The 20,451-nt window shown below is 39.7% G+C and overlaps 5 protein-coding genes across 7 annotated transcripts; 4 read left to right on the forward strand and 1 right to left on the reverse strand.

Moving 5' to 3' along the window:
• Positions 1-280: 280 nt before the first annotated feature.
• Positions 281-13,123, forward strand: LOC135163572 (monocarboxylate transporter 13-like). 2 transcript variants are annotated; one of them, XM_064123119.1, is made up of 5 exons: positions 282-650; positions 759-986; positions 9,970-10,182; positions 10,392-11,236; positions 11,438-13,123. In XM_064123119.1, the coding sequence occupies exons 2-5, from the start codon at positions 845-847 to the stop codon at positions 12,086-12,088; spliced, it is 1,851 nt and encodes a 616-aa protein (XP_063979189.1). In that variant the 5' UTR covers positions 282-650; positions 759-844; the 3' UTR covers positions 12,089-13,123. The 2 variants fall into 2 exon arrangements, with proteins under 2 accessions (XP_063979190.1, XP_063979189.1); XM_064123120.1 differs by having other exon boundaries at positions 281-986; positions 11,441-13,123.
• LOC135163591 (uncharacterized) lies at positions 3,952-9,144 on the forward strand. The gene is made up of 2 exons (XM_064123155.1): positions 3,952-8,241; positions 8,308-9,144. The coding sequence occupies exon 2, from the start codon at positions 8,533-8,535 to the stop codon at positions 9,100-9,102; it is 570 nt and encodes a 189-aa protein (XP_063979225.1). The 5' UTR covers positions 3,952-8,241; positions 8,308-8,532; the 3' UTR covers positions 9,103-9,144.
• LOC135163594 (UPF0547 protein C16orf87 homolog) lies at positions 9,286-14,531 on the reverse strand. The gene is made up of 3 exons (XM_064123161.1): positions 14,373-14,531; positions 14,125-14,310; positions 9,286-13,748 (listed from the first exon to the last, which is right to left on the reverse strand). The coding sequence occupies exons 1-3, from the start codon at positions 14,427-14,429 to the stop codon at positions 13,518-13,520; spliced, it is 474 nt and encodes a 157-aa protein (XP_063979231.1). The 5' UTR covers positions 14,430-14,531; the 3' UTR covers positions 9,286-13,517.
• Positions 14,532-14,657: 126 nt separating this feature from the next.
• On the forward strand, positions 14,658-16,009 carry LOC135163592 (signal peptidase complex subunit 3). The gene is made up of 4 exons (XM_064123156.1): positions 14,658-14,941; positions 15,055-15,217; positions 15,436-15,539; positions 15,701-16,009. Exons 1-4 carry the CDS (start codon positions 14,799-14,801, stop codon positions 15,831-15,833), a joined length of 543 nt encoding a protein of 180 aa, XP_063979226.1. The 5' UTR covers positions 14,658-14,798; the 3' UTR covers positions 15,834-16,009.
• Positions 16,010-16,189: 180 nt separating this feature from the next.
• LOC135163566 (A-kinase anchor protein 17A-like) lies at positions 16,190-19,730 on the forward strand. Of its 2 annotated transcripts, none has more exons than XM_064123106.1 (6): positions 16,190-16,999; positions 17,196-17,824; positions 17,922-18,070; positions 18,144-18,351; positions 18,420-18,602; positions 18,719-19,730. In XM_064123106.1, the coding sequence occupies exons 1-6, from the start codon at positions 16,825-16,827 to the stop codon at positions 19,553-19,555; spliced, it is 2,181 nt and encodes a 726-aa protein (XP_063979176.1). In that variant the 5' UTR covers positions 16,190-16,824; the 3' UTR covers positions 19,556-19,730. The 2 variants fall into 2 exon arrangements, with proteins under 2 accessions (XP_063979176.1, XP_063979177.1); XM_064123107.1 differs by having other exon boundaries at positions 16,859-16,999; positions 17,156-17,824.
• Positions 19,731-20,451: the final 721 nt, after the last annotated feature.

Below are 20,451 nucleotides of genomic sequence, written 5' to 3' on the forward strand. Positions count from 1 at the left end.
TGAATGACGCGCGAATAATGGAACAGAATGTGAACGATCTGAATGGAAATTCCGTCTCGTCTGAATTTTGACAAATTTATTTATCCGCGGAGCAGCTCCAAGAACGCGGAAGTTGATCGATAAACTCATTTTCCAACCCAAACATCATCTTGATGATGCACCTCGATTCTCTCGGTGAAAAAAACCAGTGTTGCACCCAACATATGGGAGTGCCAGTAGTGGGGGTGGCGGTGCCAGGGAGTGGGGACGAAGGGTTCTCGCCCCCACGAGTCCGCACACAGCTGATCGGCCGTTTCGTGATCCTCAGTGCGCCACAGCTCCGTTTGCTGGGCACCACGCGCGCAAGAAACACTTTTTTTTTTATCATCTCTCACATTCGTTAAAAGAAAAAAAAAGCCCCAGCGCCAACACAGCGAGGTTTTTCTTTGGTGGAAGTGACGCGTTGAACTGGACTTTGTCACATCGTAACAAAGGAAAAAAAAAAACGTTCTAAATAGTTGTTCTTGCGCAGTGAAGGCTCCAATTGAATTTCGGAGTCACTCAGTTGAATTGTGGGGTTCACCGCAAGTTTTGGATAAGCCATTTGATTTTGAGAATACCGGGTCTATGTACGGTCCGGGGCGTTTGTGTTGCCATCAAAGGAGAAAAAGGTGCGAGAGCTGCCGCAAGGAGTCTATGAACTCCGAGGAAGCTAATGACGACGATTGGATTCAATATCAATGCCAATACTGAAGGGATTATTTTATGCATTTTTTTAGATTTTTGTATTTTTTACGTTGAGTTTCTGTGAAGTTGTTGGGTCAAGATTTTTCACCGGTAACGTGCGGGCATTTTTGGTTGAAACATGCTGAATGAGGAGAAGGATCAGGATAATGGAATCAACATCAAGTTTGGGAGGGACAAGGATGGAAAGGGAGAGTACAGGGCGATATCGAAGAAGGAGATTAACAGAAAAAAGGAGCTCAACGGGAATGCCAAGGGAGCAGGTAATGTTCCATTGAATTTTTGGGAATTTTTGGGAATATGGAGTGTGGAGAGAGAAATCAGGCAGGTAATTATCAGTTGGGGATGCTTATCAATTCTTCGGAATTCAATTTTTTTCATGTTTAAGAAAAACTGGGAATTTTTTTGGCCCCAGACATTTCACATGAAAAAAAGTAGAGTGTATAGAGTAGTAAAATGAAATAATTAATTTTTTAATGATTCCACTGTTAAAAGACTCCAAAATTGAAATCTAAAAATAGACGCCAAGTAAGAAAATTTTCTATTGAAACCAAAATTTTTGGTCATTAAGAAAAATTAACTACCGAAAGGAAGTGAATTGTTGATCATTTTTTAATGATCGAAAGGCTTAAAGAGTAGAAGAGGAAAAAGTTACAAGAATCCCAGTGCTATAATTGTTATTAGAGAAATCTTCTCAGAAGTATTCCACATTTATCAATGAAAATGCCACTTTTTGAGATTGAACAACTGCAAAAACATGCGTTGCAACATACACCATTATCTTTCCGATGTATCCGGAATGATTCGATTGACTTGTTTACGAATTTTAACTCTTTGTGTCATCGCTGCCACTTCTATACGCACATCCATCCATTTTCCTCGAGGCGAGTACTATCGATTATAAAATCAGCAGTTACTGATAATAAGACGATAAAGTGGCTGAATTCAGTTTTATCCGAGACAATGTAACGTTTTCTAAAAGTCCCCCCCGAGCCCCTGTACATTCCTGTCAAGGAATGTCTGGACAATGTCACTAAGGAGTGCGATAATTATTATCAAACAATAATGCATAATTAATGTGCGCTGTACACTGGCCTGATCCGAGTCATACGATCCGACGACAGCTCCTAATAATTATCGTCATCACTTCCGGCAGTAAAATATTGCTGGAAAAATTCGAGCCCGATAACTGTCAATCATCAGTCATTAATAACACGAATAAACATTTTTATTCACTCCAAGTATTACCCAAGGTCATGTCAGGGTTCAACGACCCCCGGAGCCTCCCGTCTGCTCCACCCCTGGTTCGTTCGGGGTAACAACCCAACGAGTTGTTATCATCTCCGAGGGGTTGAAATATCGAATGTTCAACCACGTGTCACCGCGCAAACTCGATCAGCGCCATCTGACGTATAATTTAACCAGTGAAAAATTGAGTGATGCATAAAAATACTAAAAATACACCACAAACACATCAGTCGATTTTCCCAAAATTCCCTGAATTCAGTTGACGAGCCAGACACTGATGTCACCCTATTGATAAATTCTCTGTTCATTCACTCAGTGATAAAAAAAATGCGGACTAATTTTTCTGTCATGTTTTCATTGATAATGGACGTATCAGAAATACTCCCCTTGGATTCGTCATTGACATACCACATGGTGGCTTTTTTTTTTCGGAAGGTCTGTGTCGTTCGATGGACACGCAATAACGATCCGTCTGCCCTAGCTGTGCCCCTTCCCCTGTAACTGATATACGTAAGAGGAAATCAGAGTTAAAGGGGGAAAATAACAATTCAAATGAAATAACGGAGACCGGTGAAGGTAAATAGGGGTAGAGAGAGTAAACCGAATGGATTGATCGAGTGAATTCAATCGAGAGATTCAATGGGAGTCTTCCAGACCATTGACCCAATTTTAATCCAGTCCTGATTCTAGTTTTTCCTTCTCCATGTCGATTCCATTATTTCTTATGAAATAATGAAATCACGACGGATGGAATAGGGAAATTAGTAGTAGTGCAGTACTCAGATTGATCAACTCTTTCACTTCTTTCAATTTTTTCGAGTGAACTCAATCAGTTTATTCAACACTCCATTGAACCTTCCTTTTCCCTGGGCTTTAGGGAATGCAAATATCGACTGAGTGATTATACCGCAGTGACCTGCTTCGATACTCAGGTATTCAATTAAAGTGGAGGGTCGGAAATTTTTCGGTCTGGGGAAAATTGAAATTTTAATTGGAGATTGTTAAAGAAAAATTGAGGGTTTATTTTTTGTCGAGGTGATGGGAGGATTTTGGAAAATTGGATGTTTCTATTTTTATGTTTATTTCGGAGGTAATGGCTCGGGTTTAATCTCATGATTGAATCTAGTTTAGATTCATGAACATGATGTGCTGATGAGAATCTAAATACCTTTGGGGAGGGAAATTGTCTCGGTAAAAAATTTTCATTCCATTTTATCGATCCTATCGACAGTTTAGTAGTTATTTTTAAATTAGCAGCATCGACACTTTAAGGAATAAGTGTCAGGAGCAAGTCATAAAAAAATTTAGAGGACTGTGGGTTCAATTTCGTGTAATTGATAAAATAAATGATCAATTTTAGAGGCAAATTGACCTTGAATTCATTTCAGGCTCACAGCATTGAAAATCTACATTTACTTGATCCTTGAATGTCAGTAAAATTTAAAAAAATGCATAGCATTTGATTACGTTTTCTGAGAATTGAATTGCCAGCATTACATGTATGGAGCATTCAGCATTTTCCCCGCATGCACATTTTTCGCACGGATCGATGTTAGCCTTGGGTTCAATGTTAGAGCCTTCAGTTTTTGCACCTATCCAGAAAACCCCTGGTGCCATAATTAGAGCAAAGATATATTCAGCGGAATTCGCACCGGCGAGAGGCTCATTTTTTTGCCGAGATTCCTTAAGTATTGACAAACAACTCAATTTCAGAAGATTTTCCTTTCTCATTGATTATGGGTAGCATTTAATAGTTGCCAGATCTTCAATCCATAAATTAGATTATATAAACAATTCATTTGCATAACATAACAGTGCTTCCTACCCGTTAAGAGATGAATAAGGAAAGATCACCGATCCTTCATCCATCGACTGTAAATCAAATTTCCCAGTGCGGAAATATTACCAACAACTTCAGTCTTCCGTCAAGACCTTAGCACAATCCATGACCTCAAAAAAATGAATTTCGCGGACTGTTTCCTAGTAAATTTGCAGAGTGTCTTTGAACTTGAATTAGTGACAGAATTTGGTAATAATCGCATTGATAACATATCCAATTAATGTTTATGTTACCTGAATTATTTCAAGTCTATTAATTTTGTCATTGCTCTTTCCATTCCCTGGTGACTTCGCAATTACGGAATCTGCTAAAAAGCCTATGGAACAATAAATTCAATGGAATATTCTGGAAAATGATGCTGAAAATTATGAACCGTGTCCGCATTTAGCCAGCGCATGTAAATTCTTTGTCATTAGTATTATATTCCACGTTCTTTCACGAACGAGCACGTCCTCGAGGTGATCTTGACCTCCTTGTCCCTCGGAAGAGCGCTCCCTAGGTCGTTCATGCATCACCCAGGACCGATGACCTCCAAAAAATAACGAAAATGTTTATTTTGGATATGTAAACTCAGCACTTTGCCAAAACATGATAAACATCCCGCGGCAGTGAGTCTCTATGGAAATATTCACGATGAGTGCAATGCCCTGCTATCATTATCACCTCCGAAAGCGTCTCAACTCGTAAAGTAATTCCGACAAAGCGACTTGAGTTTGCATTTAACGTTGAAAAATCCACATTAAAATATCTGGAATCGAAGTTTGGCAGACGTCCATCGGCCATTGCGTCACCCACCAGATACTGCCCTCGAATATCTCACTCGAAATATCCCCTGAAGTGTTCATGACGTATCCAACATCCGCTCGTTTCTGCATCGTATTCATTGTACATTTTCCAGGAAGAAATTCCCACCTAATAAAAAACCCGAATAAAATCACAAAAAAACCGAGAGAATGAGCTGACACACCGATACCTCATCTCTAAAACCCGTTATTCGGTGTCTCGATTTTCTAACAAAGGAGGTACCAGGTTCACAAGACATTGGTCGAGGCGTTAAATGGCCCGAAGTGTGGGCAACCGGTTTAGCCAACAGTTGGTAGGAGCAAGGACGTATCACTTCGTCCAAATTCATGCTGAGGGTTCGAGGAACAATCAACCGGTTTTGATTTATCAATATTTTTTTATTATTCTCGAGTCCAATTATGCAATTGTGAGCATTTCATCCTGGTGACTCGCCTCCTGGTAACGAGACACAGGAAATTTTTGAAAATTAATTCTTTGGAGAACAGTTATTGATGATTGAAGAGCAGACGACAAGAGCGACAAATTTCGCTGCCCCAATAATAGGAATGACAGTTCGTTCTAACATTTTTCATTGAAAAAATAAAAATACTCAGCACAAACTCATCAACCAGCAATATCACTCGTTGTTTAACCAACAGATACGCTGAATGTTAATCCCCATGTCATCATTCGAGGAAGGAGGAGTCATTTGGCAAGACAAACCCGTTATTTTAAATTCCTCCCACTCCAAATTCATCGCCACGTGCGATTAATTTCTCGTGCACGCGTGTATCTAAACATCTATGACCCAGTGCAATAGTCGTACACGCGAAGTTTATATTTATTCACCGGTTATAAGTTAATTCCCCAGTGTCTTCGGAATTGCACAATTTATGGCATTCTACCGGGTTACGTTCAACATGTTGTGGCATGGTTAATGCATAAACCTAACGTTTAACTATGGATTAAGCAGACACAATGTCTCCACTAATAACTTTTGGCATCACAAAGCGATGTGATTCATCATTAGCCCGCGTTCTAAATGTCTTGAGTTATTCATCGCAAGGGAGATTGAATTTAATGTGCGGATGTGCGAACTATTCACCAGGGAATTTCTCCCCACTATCGGCGATATTTCATACATACTTCATTCTACATATTAAAGTGTTCATTGAGGATGAAGTCGTTGGAACGTGAGCATTACACGTTTCACGAGGTATATCCTTCATGGATGGTGCACTCCATTGAATCGAATCACCTCTTAAAAATCTTCTTCCAGCTTTTCTCCCCAGGAAAGGGACGACTTTTAGATCATCAACGAGAAGTACGGGGCGGAAAAATTCTGTGATCATTTCATAATATTTAATAATAATAATGTAATGATATATGTCTGTGATTCAGATCCATATTCTCTCACTAAAAGGTTACAATAATAAAAATTTGTGAAAAGTTAGAACGACAAAGTAGGAAAGCCTTCATCAATCATTTCGTATCTAAACCGCTCCATAAACGTTTATCCAGCTGTAAATGAAATGAGTGATAATAGCCACCAATATCATCTCAGAGGTTTCTTCAATTGATACTAGGAAAACAAGGCCGAATGGCATAATTGCTGTAGACTCACTCAAATGAAATTGGGAGTCATGCTGACTTCAATTATTCACTCTCCATGTCCTCCGTCTCTCTAATTACGGGGGATCACGTGGGGTGATTAATGTTTTTCCCGTCCAAAAAGGCCTAATGACAGTCTGATAACAGCAATTACATGTGCTTTTGAAAACGAAAAAGAAATCGAAATATCTTTTCCATTTCAAAGGAATTTGTCGCCAGCATATGTCGCTACGCGGGGGCCTTCAGCCCATTTTACATATTTTTACGTGGCTATCCCCCTCTTTTCTCGATACTCTCGAAAATTCTTGAAAATACACCCCAGGGGACACGCAACAGTGGAAATTTCCTCTGGCTCACAGACATATCCGTCTCCGTCAGACCTCCCTTTCTTCTCCAATTCCCTGGGACATAGAATGGGCGATGCTGCCTCATTGATGCTTAGATTACTAATTATTTTATTTATTTACCCTTTGAAACGTTCGCAGAAAGCGAATAATTGGGTAGTTTACTGCTGAGTTAAAATTGCAACGAACCACGAAATGGGCTGAAGCAAAAGGAGAAATACAACTAAGACCCTACTCTGGAATTACTCCTTGTTCGTAAATTCGTTCTTTGTGTTGTGTGAGGAATGATTCTATTTCTCACTAATGAAGTCTTTGTTTATCCCAAGAACACCGATTCGTACTTCAAAAACTATTATCTTTATTGATTTTATTAGAACAACAATTTCAGTAAAGTACAAATAAAAAATTATAACTTTTTTTAGAGTACAAACACTTTGAAAAAACAATTCTCAGGGTGTGGTTTCCACAACGTATTATTAGACGCAACATAAGTTCTTTGTTCACTTCTGAAGCTGTGGAGAAATACCTCACGTGTTCATAAAAAACAAGGAAACTGTTGCTCTTATTTTTCTTGTTTTCTACGATGACTGATTCCTCGCAGTCTTTAAAATTCTTGAACAATATTCCAAAAGCTCGGGACCTTGTAAATTAAATGAATCATAAGCACAGAGAACGTTTGAAAGAAAGACCCATTCATTATTTACTGGCGTGATAAGTACACGATAATAATTTGCTAATTCCATTTACTATCCATTGAAGCGCTTTCATTACCTGTGGAGTCGTAAGGTGACCAAGTGCAGACCTACAAGTGCTACTGATGTGGGATATAAATAATGGCTTATTAGAAGACGAGAGAGGAAGAACAGAACAAAGACTACGGCAATGGCTTGGTGATAGTGACGTCATGACAATGACGAATCGTCTCCATGCTGTCTCGTAGGTCAGACGTTCACCTTCGGTCATAACAGTTCCGGTGATCGATATTCAGGGAATATTTATGGATGACCGCGCCTTTTTTTTTATTGATACGACTCGATCGGGAATATATTGGGATCGCATTGTTTGTGGAACGTTTGAAGAGGAAATTTATAGACAATGAGAATTGTTCGACCAGTTAATTACATCTGAATATTCTTCTGGTAGTTAATATTAATAATGTAACGAGAGATAATGTTCTAAATAATGTCGGGGACCGATTGCTCTGAAGTTCTTTCACTTCGAAACCTTCACTTATTAATCTGACAGTTGTAGTAATTCCTTATTTCGATCGCTGAACTCAAAATTTCTAGTATTCCAAATCAATCTATAAATCGAGGGTAATGAAAGTTTTCTTGTCCCTCTTCGTACTCCTCCTCATAGCATTTCTCGGGGTCGTCTACCTATTCCATCAAAATCAGAACGCAAATCCTGATACCCTGAAACACACATCGACTCAAGATGGGTACTATTGCCCTATGATCCCTGCTCCGAAGTATCCACCAAGTTCAACTATAAACTTTGAGGTTCAAGAGTATTGCAAGGTGCTCGAGGAGAACGGGTTCACATGGGATTCGTCGCAGGAAACCTTGAAAAGTTCCAAAGTTCTCAGATCTAATGAAGTATGCGCTCATCTGGCGCAACGGTACTGCAGCCGCAATAACCCAAATGGCAGACATAAACCTAGAATCTCCCTCAAGTCATCTGCGAGAAGAGGTAAAAGTCCAAAGACAAGCTAAAACTTCAATAATTCACACCTAAATAGCCCCTCAATCCCATCAGACTCTTCTCGCGACACCTCACCCTCAACAAGAACTGACAAGACTCCCGAGCCCAGTTGCAAAATCTTCATAAAAGCATCCTCCCTTCATCAAGGTTGAGTATTACCAACTCAAGCTCACACTACCATCCACAACCCTCGTCCAACCTCTCCCAATTCCTCACCGAAAGACGCCATCACCAGGTAACCAACCCCATTTCCAGAAATTGGAAAATCTGAGATGCGAAATGCAGCGACGATGCAGGTCCTGTGGGCCCCGACGGAAGGACAGGTCGCCGTCTTCCTCGGATGGCTCGAGAGACCCGGAGATCCCTCCAGTGTCTAGACTTGCGAGATGCCGAGGAGCATCTGTGAAAGTCGCTAAGTTGTGTACGAGGAAAACCAGTGAAGTTTACCAGAGGTTCATCCTCCGAACGTACAAGAATAACAAGCAGCTGTTAGACGATGTTGGATTGGGAACCCTGGCAGTCATTGTCCTTTGGATTTTGTACAGGGAATTTTGCCTGTGCTTCACGGGTCTCCTTTGGAACGCAATGGCCAAGGGCATTGGTATATTTGGGTGCACTGTCCTATTGATCATCCTCATTAGTAACCGGGAACGGCCTGAAGATGTCCAGACCTCGAGAGTTCCAGATGCGGCTGACCAAGGAAATGAAGGGACAATGGGAAATAGGAGTCGTGCGGAAAGTGGTAATCAGGAGTCTCGTAGTCGTGCAGAAAATAGGAATGAGCAGGATGATAGTGGGGCAGCTGCTAGGCGAGACCGCAGACGAAGGGAGAGGAGGCGTCGAGATTGAAAGGTTGAAGGAATTGATCAGTTCGATAGGAAAAAATTGAATGAGCGAAGTGATAACGCAGTAGTTATTACAAGAGATAGACAGAAAGACCCAACATCGAGGTCAAGAGGTTGAATGTTGGCTACGCACAACACTATCACTTGGCATTGACTCTGAAGACAATAAAAAGTGTACTTCAAGGCCTTGATGATAGTAGTATCACATTTATTCGGAATTGTAATACATAAATTACTATGCCTCCATTAAAGAGATGTTCCTTTTTCCCCCAAACGATTGGCTTTATCAATAACACGAAATTAAGTTGAATAAAGTAAAAAATAACTGGGTTAAATGCATTAACTGCTGTTTAGCATAATTGAGTACACAGCACAATGACGCCTAGGTCTTTGGAAAGTCCCCTAGTTATCCTATTCCACGTGTTTTATGTAGCGCTGAGCGTTTATCTCTTCCTCTTATCACTCCCCGGTGTGAATGATACCCACTTCAAGGAATAGTGACGAGTTTGAAAACCGATCTGCGATGTTTTAGCATCGAATCATTCACGATTGTTTAATTACGAATTATGTAGGAATCTATTTGGGGCAATCGTGATTGCGATAAAAATTGTGCTCCTTCTGAAAGTAAAAACAATTGTTCAAGTGCCTGATTACTTTCGATTAACTTCTGCAATCAATGTGGGTTATCAATTTTATTTTCATGATAAGCATTCCCAACATCCTCCTAATTGTTTTTTCATTACTTTTGCAGGGAGAAAGTTGTACAGATTGTTATCTATCGTCTGTACGAGAATTTCACTGAATAAATGTTTTTCTTCCTTCATTAAACCTCATTGAATCTCCTCACGAGGTTTTTGGAAATTGATTTCAGTTAAGGATGAAGCAGGGAAGGGAGAGCTCGTGCCACCAGACGGCGGCTGGGGCTGGCTCGTCCTGATAGCCGCTGTAATGGTCAACGTCCTCATCCCGGGAACTATAAAGTCCTTTGGTGTACTTTTTGTCGAGTTTCTTGAGGTCTTTCACGCATCACCTGCAGCAGCAGCATGGATACCAGCCCTATGCTATTTTCTCTACAGCTCACTTGGTATGATGAGTATAAATAAACAGTTCCAATTAATTAGATCATGATCCACAAGCACAAATCGGTGAAAAAAGCTCAACCTTTCCTATTCTGGAAAACACTTTTCAATAGAATGGCATCACTCAGGTGCTTGATTAAATGACAATTCAATTTTCCGATCAATTGCAATTAAATGTCGTTCGAGATTTGTTGAAGTCTCTACTTTCCCACAGGCCCGCTATCGAGTGTTCTGTCTGTCAAATACTCGTACAGAACAGTGACCCTCATCGGTGGAACTTTCGCTGCTGTTGGAATGATGCTCAGCTACTTCGCAAATTCTGTTTTGTTCCTCTGCCTCAGTTATGGAACCTTCGTGGGCATTGGAGCTGGATTATCATTTCCCCCGACCGTCTACATCGTTACTTCATATTTCTTGAGGCTAAGGGGTCTGGCTAATGGTCTGTGCATGTCTGGCAGCGCTTTGGGGTCTATTTTTCTACCACCTCTGTTAGCTTATCTATTGAATGAATTTGGATACAGAGGGGCAGTTCTGATAATGGGAGGAATAACTCTCAACGTATGGGCGAGTGCACTGTTGTACGACCCCGTAGAAAAGCACATGAAGTGGGTACCCTCCACCGACGAGGCCGACGAACAAGAGGAAACCCCCATTCCCATTACCGTGACATCCCCAGAATCCGAGAAGAAGATCAACAACGCCCTGATAATCCCTAACTCTGAGAAATCCAATCCTATAGTTCCGAAGAGTGCGTCCAGTGTTGCCCTGGAGAACTACAGAAACACCCCCTCCCAGGGTAGAGCCAGGAAGATCTCTATGCCCACGGGCCGCGAGATAACCTCCCAGATGCACAGCACACCAGCCCTTCATGCTGTCCCAGAGAGGGGAATAGCTAGAAGGCGACCAGCAGCTCGATCCCCTAGCACATCATCCTTCAACTATATCAGCACACCTTATCACGGCAGCACCTTATCAGCTCTTAATCCTGAGTACGCATCGACTCTTACTCTAAATGCAATATCCAATACATTCAGGAAATCACCAGCGAAAACGGTTCAGGTGAGATACATTACGTTTGTCCGGAATTTCCAAACATTTAGGGACCATTTGAGGATTATGTCACGCGTGTTTTCGACTGTTAAGAAAATGAAATCGTGTGTCGTAATATTTGAATGGTCTCTTACGACCTCTGTCGCCCCTCTGTAACCCAACGAATAGTCAATAATAATTAACATAATGTAATTCAATCAATGAACACAGAAGCCCAAGGAGGAGACCCCCAAGTTCTTCGACGTGAGTCTCCTGAGGGACCAGATCTACCTCGTCATTCTGATATCTAACAGCACAAATGCGGTGAGCTATACGAATTTCGTGATTCTCCTGCCTGTCTATGCAATCAGCATCGGTTTCGACAAGGCTGCAGCTGGATACCTTCTCTCCCTCGTTTCTATCTTCGATCTTGTGGGGAGGATCGGAGGTTCTGCCCTGTCAGACACAAAGCTCATCCCCAAGCACTGGTATTTCGTTGGGGGACTGCTGGTTTCCGGTGTCTCCCTAGCTATTTTGCCTATTGGGAAGAGTTATGGGTATTTGTCCCTCTGGTGCTCTGTTTTTGGACTGTCCTCGGGGATTTACGTGGGGGTCACTGCTGTCATCATGGCCGACATGCTTGGAACCGAGAAGCTGACGTCTTCCTATGGAATTTCACTCTTTGTCAACGGTTTGCTGCAGCTCGTAGGACCTCCCATCTGCGGAATAATCTTCGAACAGATCGGGGATTATGCACCGATTTTCAGCGCCCTAGGGCTGATCCTGGTGGCTGGTGCTTCACTGTGGGCTTTCATGCCGTATCTTAGGAGGAAACAGGAGTTAAAGGCGACGCGTAATGGGGGAGTGGTTTACAAGGTTTGAGAGAGCTCCGTGTCTTGCTGAATATTCAATTACTTCAATAATACAAAAATTGAGGAAAAAACATTTGGGTTTTTTTCGCTGATAAAACTCCAACATTTTTCCCTCAATAAATCAAAAATGTAGAAATGTTTAATTTAACTTGCAAAACCTATCACATGTCGTTAGATATCGAATCGTCTCGTACGTATGGAAAAAGGGTGATAGATTGCTCACGACGTATGTTTTCACTGCCGTCAGCCAACCTGAGTACGAAATCCAGTGTCTCTTCCTTTCTCAGCCATTGCATTTTTTAATAGAACTATATTATTTTCTTAATTTCCTTCTAGAACAAATTGTGTATATTCTGTGGATAAATGTCGAGAACATTAAGATGTATTTTACAACACTTCAGTGTCTTTGAGGGATAAAACTGAAGATGAAGTGAAAAAAAATTATAATAATGTCTTGCCTTATTAACTGTTAATTAAAAATGCTACGTAGAGGAGCACACGTCAAGATTTCAAATAAGAATGAAAAAAATGTTAGGAAAGTACTTATACTATAGCACAAATTACCACTGTATAATTAAACTCCGACTTTTGTAAATCAATATTTCCTTACGATTGAAAGACCACAAAAAAAAATTCCCTAAACAATCTTAATCCCTTCGACATGTAATGAGATGTCCATGCACGAATGAAAGTACGTTAACATGTAATTAATTAGGGATATATTGTTTCAAATGAATGGACCAAGTCGAAGGCGATGCATATTCGATTATAAATATTTTAATTTAATCACATTAGTGACTATATAGGGTATCGATCCAATGAATTCATCCTTTAATGATCAAGTATTTTTGTTTAAATACGCCCCATTCAGCTTTGGTGCAGCATATAAACTACAGTATTTTGCTGAACTATTTTATATCATCGATCATTGAAATTGAATGAGATAAATATTATTTAATATTAATCCATCGTCTCTTCATTAACTGTTGCAATGATAATTCGAGGGTTTATTCTGAGAATAAACGCTGAAGTTATTCACATCGAATATGACTTTTCATTGTAAATAATCACTTAATTGTTTAATTTCATTGACAAAACACTATACAGTAGAAGAAACAGATTAATTGGCGACTAAAATTTGTTGAAATATTCAGATAAGTTGGATAATTAATAAATCAGCTTAGGTCGATGAAAATTAGTAGAAAAAGAGTGGAAAATATATTCAATGACTGTTTGATAATCACAGGAACGTTGAGATCAGTATTTTCATCGAAGATAATTAAATTCAATAAATCATTGCACTTATTCATGATTTTTCCTTTTGCAATGGACATGGCACACGTTATTCCCGAACATCTTTCAAATGGATATTATTGAACTCGCGAATATCAAGATCAATTTAACCATTGTTATGAGTCACTCAGCCTGAATTTGATGAATCACGTTGGCTTCCAGGCGACAGTACCCATTTTTTTATTCAACTCTTGTAGTATCAGAGAGCAGGTGAGTTGTTTTTCAGGCGATAAAGAACTCACCCCTTCGGTATCGTCCTCGTCATCACCTACACTACCATTGCCTGGTGGCCTGCCTTTTGGCTTTCCTTTTCGCTTTCTTTTCTTGTTGAGCTGTCGGCAGTCGTGATCTGAACCAGCCTCGGCTGCTCTGCGAATCTATTTTTGGAGTGGATAAATTAATTTGCGACATTAATTTTTCATGGGGAACTAGAAGAATTTTTCCCGTACTTTTTATACCTGAAATTGAATTTTGAAACAATTTTTAAAGGGACTTCGATGCTTATTTGCTTCAACATATCTTTTTTTATTTTTTTATAAAAAATTTTATTGAAACGGAAAATTAACGAGAAATAGAAAAGTATCTGAATGGCAATCGAGGCATTCACTTCAAACAGAACATTTTACTACGAAGAAAAACAGTAGTCAGCTGATACCATAAAAAAATATCAAGATGACATGCACAAAAATTAATGGAGAAATTACATCAAGCAAATAATGAGGAATAGAGTAATACCCCCAGGAAAAAAATTACCTTTGCACTTTTACGAGTTTGTTTATCAAACTCCAAAGCATCATAGTAATTGATACGTCGTTTTATTCTGTTTGTCCTCCGTGTTTTCATGGTTCCACTGTCAGGACTGGGTGGACTCTTCATTGAATTACGACGTGCATTGAAGAAAGAGTGGCCACAGGGACAGGCCTTGCAGGCAACAGGCACCTTTATCCAACAGAAGTATTTCATTTATTCGAATCCAGATGAAGTAATGATAGTTCATTTACCTGTTGCTCGCACTTTGGGCATCCTTTACTTATTGTTTTGGTCTTCGCCATTTTCATTCTGACACTAGGGCATACGTGAAGTTGGTTCTTGCATCGCTTGCAGGCGTAACATATCGTATTGGATCAATGTTATTCCCTAGAATTCCCCAAAAGCTCAAGTCCAGTTTCCATGATGCTGCCACAGTGCCTTAACCTACGGTGTTCCGTTCTTGGAAATAAAGCCCAACCGTTGGAAAAGTAACACGTAAACACGTTTATGCTGACGTTGATCTGATAAAAAGTGAGGACATTGAGTTTCGCCTGGATGTCCAACTAACCAACATGTGTTGATTCGATTTATTAGTCAATTTCGATGTTTTTAACAATCTGATATTGTAAAATCAACGAGTATTTGTGTTAAAAAGTGTTAGAATTTAGTAATCAATAATGCATACAGTTTTAACCAGAGCTAATGCTATTTTGGCGTACACCGTCAGTGTCGCCGGGTTCCTGACGTTTTTCTGCTTTCTGTCAACTGTTTTCCTGGACTACAGGACCAATGCCACTCTGAACACTGTAAAGGTGGTGGTGTGAGTAGCCCCGGATCATTAGATATTTTTTTCAATGCTTTAAAATTCTTTTTGTCGTCCAATCGACGCAGGAGGTTATGGAGAAATATCTGTGGGGCTATTTCTACTTTCAGGAAAAATGTACCAGATTACAGTGCTTCAAGAGAGAAGAATGATCTTGGATTCCTCACCTTTGATCTACAAACTGATCTCACACCATTGTTCAATTGGAATGTGAAGCAGCTGTTTCTTTATCTGACTGCTGAGTATGAAACTGAGGCCAATCATATTAATCAGGTAGATTGAAATTTCCAACAGCTGGTGATGATTTTGGGATTTTATCTGCAGTTGTAACTTTTGAAATTTTTTATCCACCAACAACTCTCCCAAAATTTAAGAGAATTTCTTCCTCGAAAATTCATCATTTGGTTGACAAATCAATAAAACTCTTAATTTAACTCTACAATTTGGATACCAATGGATAGATATGCATTTGATGGACTAATTTGGTTTAGGTTGTGCTGTGGGACAAAATAGTCCTTCGTGGGGACAATGCTGTTCTTCACTTCAAGAACATGAACACCAAGTACTATTTCTGGGATGATGGAAATGGTCTAAAGTAAGATTATGTCGATTATTTTGTCTATTCAGTTTTTATATTAATTTGAAATGATGTTTATATAATATTAAGTTGTCTTAAATACCTAACTCGTGACATATCTCCTCCATTATTTCTGCTTTTAAAAAGCAATTAATTGTGTATTTCAATGTTTTCTTTAGGGGCAATAAGAACGTGACATTGACATTATCGTGGAACATAATCCCCAATGCAGGTTTGCTTCCGAGTGTCAGTTCCTACGGATCCCATACATTTGCATTCCCCTCGGAATACACAACATCAAGAGTTCGATAAAATTAAGTTTTCCCCCCACAATTGGTTAAATTAACTTCATTATCTTCATCTTTTCTCATGTTACCTGAGAGCTCGAAAGGAACAGCTCAGATTGGAGTTTAAAATTTCAAAAAATCAATGTACGATATCAATAAATGAATTCACGTTTACTGAATTCCACATTTTTCAACGATAAATTACACTTACAATTTTATATCCCAGTGGCTATTCCCTGCATGTAGTTTAAGGCTTCATTATTCATTTGGCTTTCCACCCAATTTTTTAATTGTGATTTATAGAAAATAAATGGACTAAAGACAAAAAATGGCTGTAGTTGTGTAGGAACATTATGACCTGCTTTGATAGATATCATAAGAATTTTATTTATTTTTTTTATCTATATTGGCAATGAAGGTATAAGTGATTTATGAATAGATTAATTATTCACTGTATACCGCTGAGTCCATTCGAATCTCCCGCGCACAGCTAGGGGGAAAACCCCAGAACACGAATTCTCAAGTGACGGGCTTCAGTGAGAATTCGGTCGCCAGGAAACCTTCGACTTCTTCTAACCTCAACTTTACGAGTGTTCTAGAGTGTCGTAAGCCCGACCACCGAAGACCAACAATTCGAAGAAAATCCGATGTAAAATTACGAAAAACCGCAAATAAATAAAGAAGCAACAGTAATTAAACCCGACAACACTATCCGGCGGCTTTCGAATGGTGAACGTAGCGATAATTCCCAGTAAAAAGGTTCAAAATAAGTGAGAAAACGTGTGACAATCGTCGTAATTGTTGGTTTGATAATTCACGTCAACAAATTTCATCACTGAAGATTTTGGAAAAAGCTCCGAATGAATTTACACACCTCTCTGCTGAGAAGTATTCAGCTTACATTCGTAGAAAGATTAATTACAATTCAGTTGTATAATTGACTCCGCGATGAGTATAAAAATTTCCTAAATTATTTCTCAATCACCAACCTTAATTGTTTCAATAAATGCGCAAGAATGAGCGATAACAGTGGAAAGGTAGGTGAAACTTCCAGTGGAGAGGTTGTTAATGGAATTCGGAGCTGTAGGGATTTGAGTGATATTGTACCACTGTACGTAGCTAAGGGGCTCTACCTAAAACCAATAGCCAAAGTAAATGTGTCAGTAAATCTTCCCCAATTAAAAACCCCAGGTAATTACGAATCCACGGAGTTAAGGCACTAGTAGTTCATCTCAATTTTAATTGCATTTATCTTTGACACAATTATTCCAGTACAACAAGAAAATTCAAGGGGTCATAATGTACATTTCACTTCTCTTTGGGTTTTTAACTGATAATGTTCCCTAGGAATAGCAGGTTTTACAGCACATTACTACAATATAAACAGGAAAACCAATATCAACATGGGAGGTTATGGAGAAAATTCGTCTGCTGATACGTCCCGACGAATTTGCCTCTCTCAAAGTCACCAAGAGTACTCTGGAGTTTGTGAGGCTGGAGGGAGAGTTGACAGACAGAAGCAGATTGCAGAGGGCATTGTCAAGGTTAGAGGGACAACGAATAAATCTAGCTGGCTTCTCAAATGTTTTGAAAGTACGTGCCGTAGAGGCCAAGGATGATTTTCCAACAAAACACAGTTGGGACTCGTACTTTCGAGATGCCAAACACATGAATGAACTCAAGCCTGGAGAGAGACCCGACACTGTCCATATTACTGGGCTTCCCGTCAAGTGGTTTAGTGAGGATGAGGGCCAGGCACCCAGTGAGCAAATACTCATGAAGATGTTCAAGAAGTGGGGAACACTGAGAAGAATTGATGTGCCTGCTGCTGACTCGTACAGATCAAGAATGAGATTGGGAAATAATATTCAGAAGTGCAGCTTTGGAGATGGCATTTTCTTTGATGTTTATGTGCAGTTTATTGAGTATATGGATTTTGTTAAGCTCATGGATTCACTCAGGGGAATGAAGATTATAAAGAAGGAGGGGCAGAGTTGTCTTACTGCTCAAATCAAGGTGAGTAGGGATGTGGGTGAATGTTAAGCTTGAAAGATCCACTTCCACTTTACGTTTCCTCACAATTTATTTTTATCAATTTGATCACAATATTTAGGTTGATTTTGACAAGACGAAACACATGAGCGACTCCTCAGTTGCTCACAGGGAATTCGAAAGGAAGCGACTGATTGCACAAGACAGTTTAGCAGCTGAGAAATTGAGGCGGAAAGAGGAGGCTGAGGTGCAGAGAAGAGAGGAGCAAAAGTAAGTTTATTATTAAATTCCCCTTCTCCAATATTGATTCACCTTTGATGTTAATCTTCGGGATTTTCTCAAGGAAAAAAGAGGTCGCCGACAAAGATGCTAAAGAATCAAGAAGGAGAAAACGAGAGGAGAAAAGAAAACGTAAAGCTTTGACTAGATTTAGAAAGCAGGAGGAGGATAAAGTGTCCCTGAAAATAGCTAGGGAAGAGAGAAAACTAATAAATGCACAGAGACAACTTGAGAGCATTCGTCTGCTTGATGAACTATTCGATAGAATTAAAGTAAGTCTCCTTCTTTTTCAATGGATGCAATAAACTTTGAGAAGCTTAGTTCTTTCATTAATCTGCAGACTAAAGTCGAGAAGAAAGAGATTGTAATTGGGGGAATGAGCCAGGAGGATCAAAAACCTGGTCAGAAGGCGGATAAGGTCGAGGAGACGTCGAATAAATTGACAGACAGAGACGATAAAAAGATGGGTAAGAAAAATAAGAAGCTGAAGAAGAAGAAATCAAAGAAGGAGAAAAAACGAAAAGTAAGTTTTTGTATTATGCTTTGATGGAATCCACTGTTGGATTAATAATTTTTTTATAAATATAAGTCACAGTTTTCCGATCGAGTGTCATTAGTCTGTTGTATTTCTCATTCTAGAAAAAAAATAAAAAAGACTCTGAAAGTTCTAATGACGATTCAGACGTGGAGACTGATAAGAAGAAATTGCGTAGTGCCTTGGGTAGCAATAACACAAATTCCATGGAAGTTGATCCTGAGCTTGCTATACCACCGATGTACCCTCGTTTTCCACAGCCATGGTTTTACGATGCAGCAGCCATGCTCTATCCACCAATGAGCCGTGGTGGGGGTGGCCCCATGAATCGATATCAGCGCGGTAGGGGAAGAAGTTTTCCACGTCGTGGTGGTAGATATCCTCGATCGATGCGTACATTCAACCCCCACATGTACAACGAGCAGTACTACAAGTATTTTGCTAATCTAGCTGGAATAGATTACTACGAGAGTGATTACAATTCAAAGTCACGTTCGCGTAGTCGTGGCCGTAGCAGATCGAGAAGTAGATCCAGATCGAGAAGAAGGACAAGGAGCAGAAGTTATTCCAGATCGAGATCAAGATCACGTGAGCACAGACGCCGAAGGAGGTCGTCATCGCGCTCGAGGTCTTGTTCAAGATCGCGATCGAGACGCTCCAGGTCCAGGAAAAAATCAAGATCAGTGTCACGATCGCCCTCGAGGGAGAGCAAGAGGCAGAGTCGGAGGAAACGGAGTAGATCGAAAGTGAAGGTGACGCGTGCTAAATCAAGATCGACGACACCCAAGAGGAAATCCAGGAGTAAGTCGTGGTCGATGCCAAAATCACCGAGGCAACGCAGCTGCTCATGGTCCAAGAATGTTGATGAAGCTGTCAAGGGTAGTGAAGGGGGTAAAGCCACGAGTGAATCTAAGACTGCTGACACTAGTAAACAAGTTTGACATTCCTTTTGTCACAAACATCAAATCATTATTTTCGAAATCTGACGATACCTCCAAGAGCACTTGGAATAATGAGGTTATCTTTCCTACATCACTCATTTAATTTTTGTAGTGGAATTTTCTTCTTGAAATTGTAATCGTACTGATAAGTTGAAATATAATTTTCTTTGACTAATATTGTCTAATGGTTCATTCCGATCCTCAGCTTAAATCGCAGTAAAAAAATAAAAACGATATTTCCGTGAACAAAACCCTAAAAAACGTAAACAGGGAAAATGGAACAGGGTGAAGAGAGAGAGTAAAGAACGCTGCGAGGGATGTCCCATGGCAAACTGCTGAGGGTAGTGAGGGGGGTAAAACTACAGGTGATTCTAAAACTGCTGATACTAGCGAAGAGGTTTGACTTTCCTCACATCAAAAGCATCGAATCATTATTTTTCGAGGGCTGACGATACATCCAGGAACACTTGGATCAATGGAGTCTTGTTTTCGATATCACTCATCTTCTTCTGTAGCATAATTTTCGGTATGCAGTTTTTTTAAATATATTTTTTTCATTAAAATTGTCTACAGATCTCAATAAATTATATCAGCTACTCGTGCACATGCAGGTACGGGTCTCGAACAAATATCGAAAAGAAGAAATTCATTTAGATTTATTGTTAAATTTGTTTTATCGAAACTCTAAAGAAATTTTTGAAACTAATTCCATTATAATATTTATACTGCGACGAGTTCTGTGTGGGACATTTCATTCATAACGAGAGGAAATTAGTGATGAATTTTCATTTTTGGTCCCCTATCCTTAATTTTTTCATTATTTTGTCTTTGTGCTACTGGCTAGATGGTGTTTTAGGAAGCATTATATCGGCCTATATTAATCATTCGTTCGTAAA

This window comes from Diachasmimorpha longicaudata, chromosome 6, assembly GCF_034640455.1.
Source record: "Diachasmimorpha longicaudata isolate KC_UGA_2023 chromosome 6, iyDiaLong2, whole genome shotgun sequence".
NCBI lineage: Eukaryota > Metazoa > Arthropoda > Insecta > Hymenoptera > Braconidae > Diachasmimorpha > Diachasmimorpha longicaudata.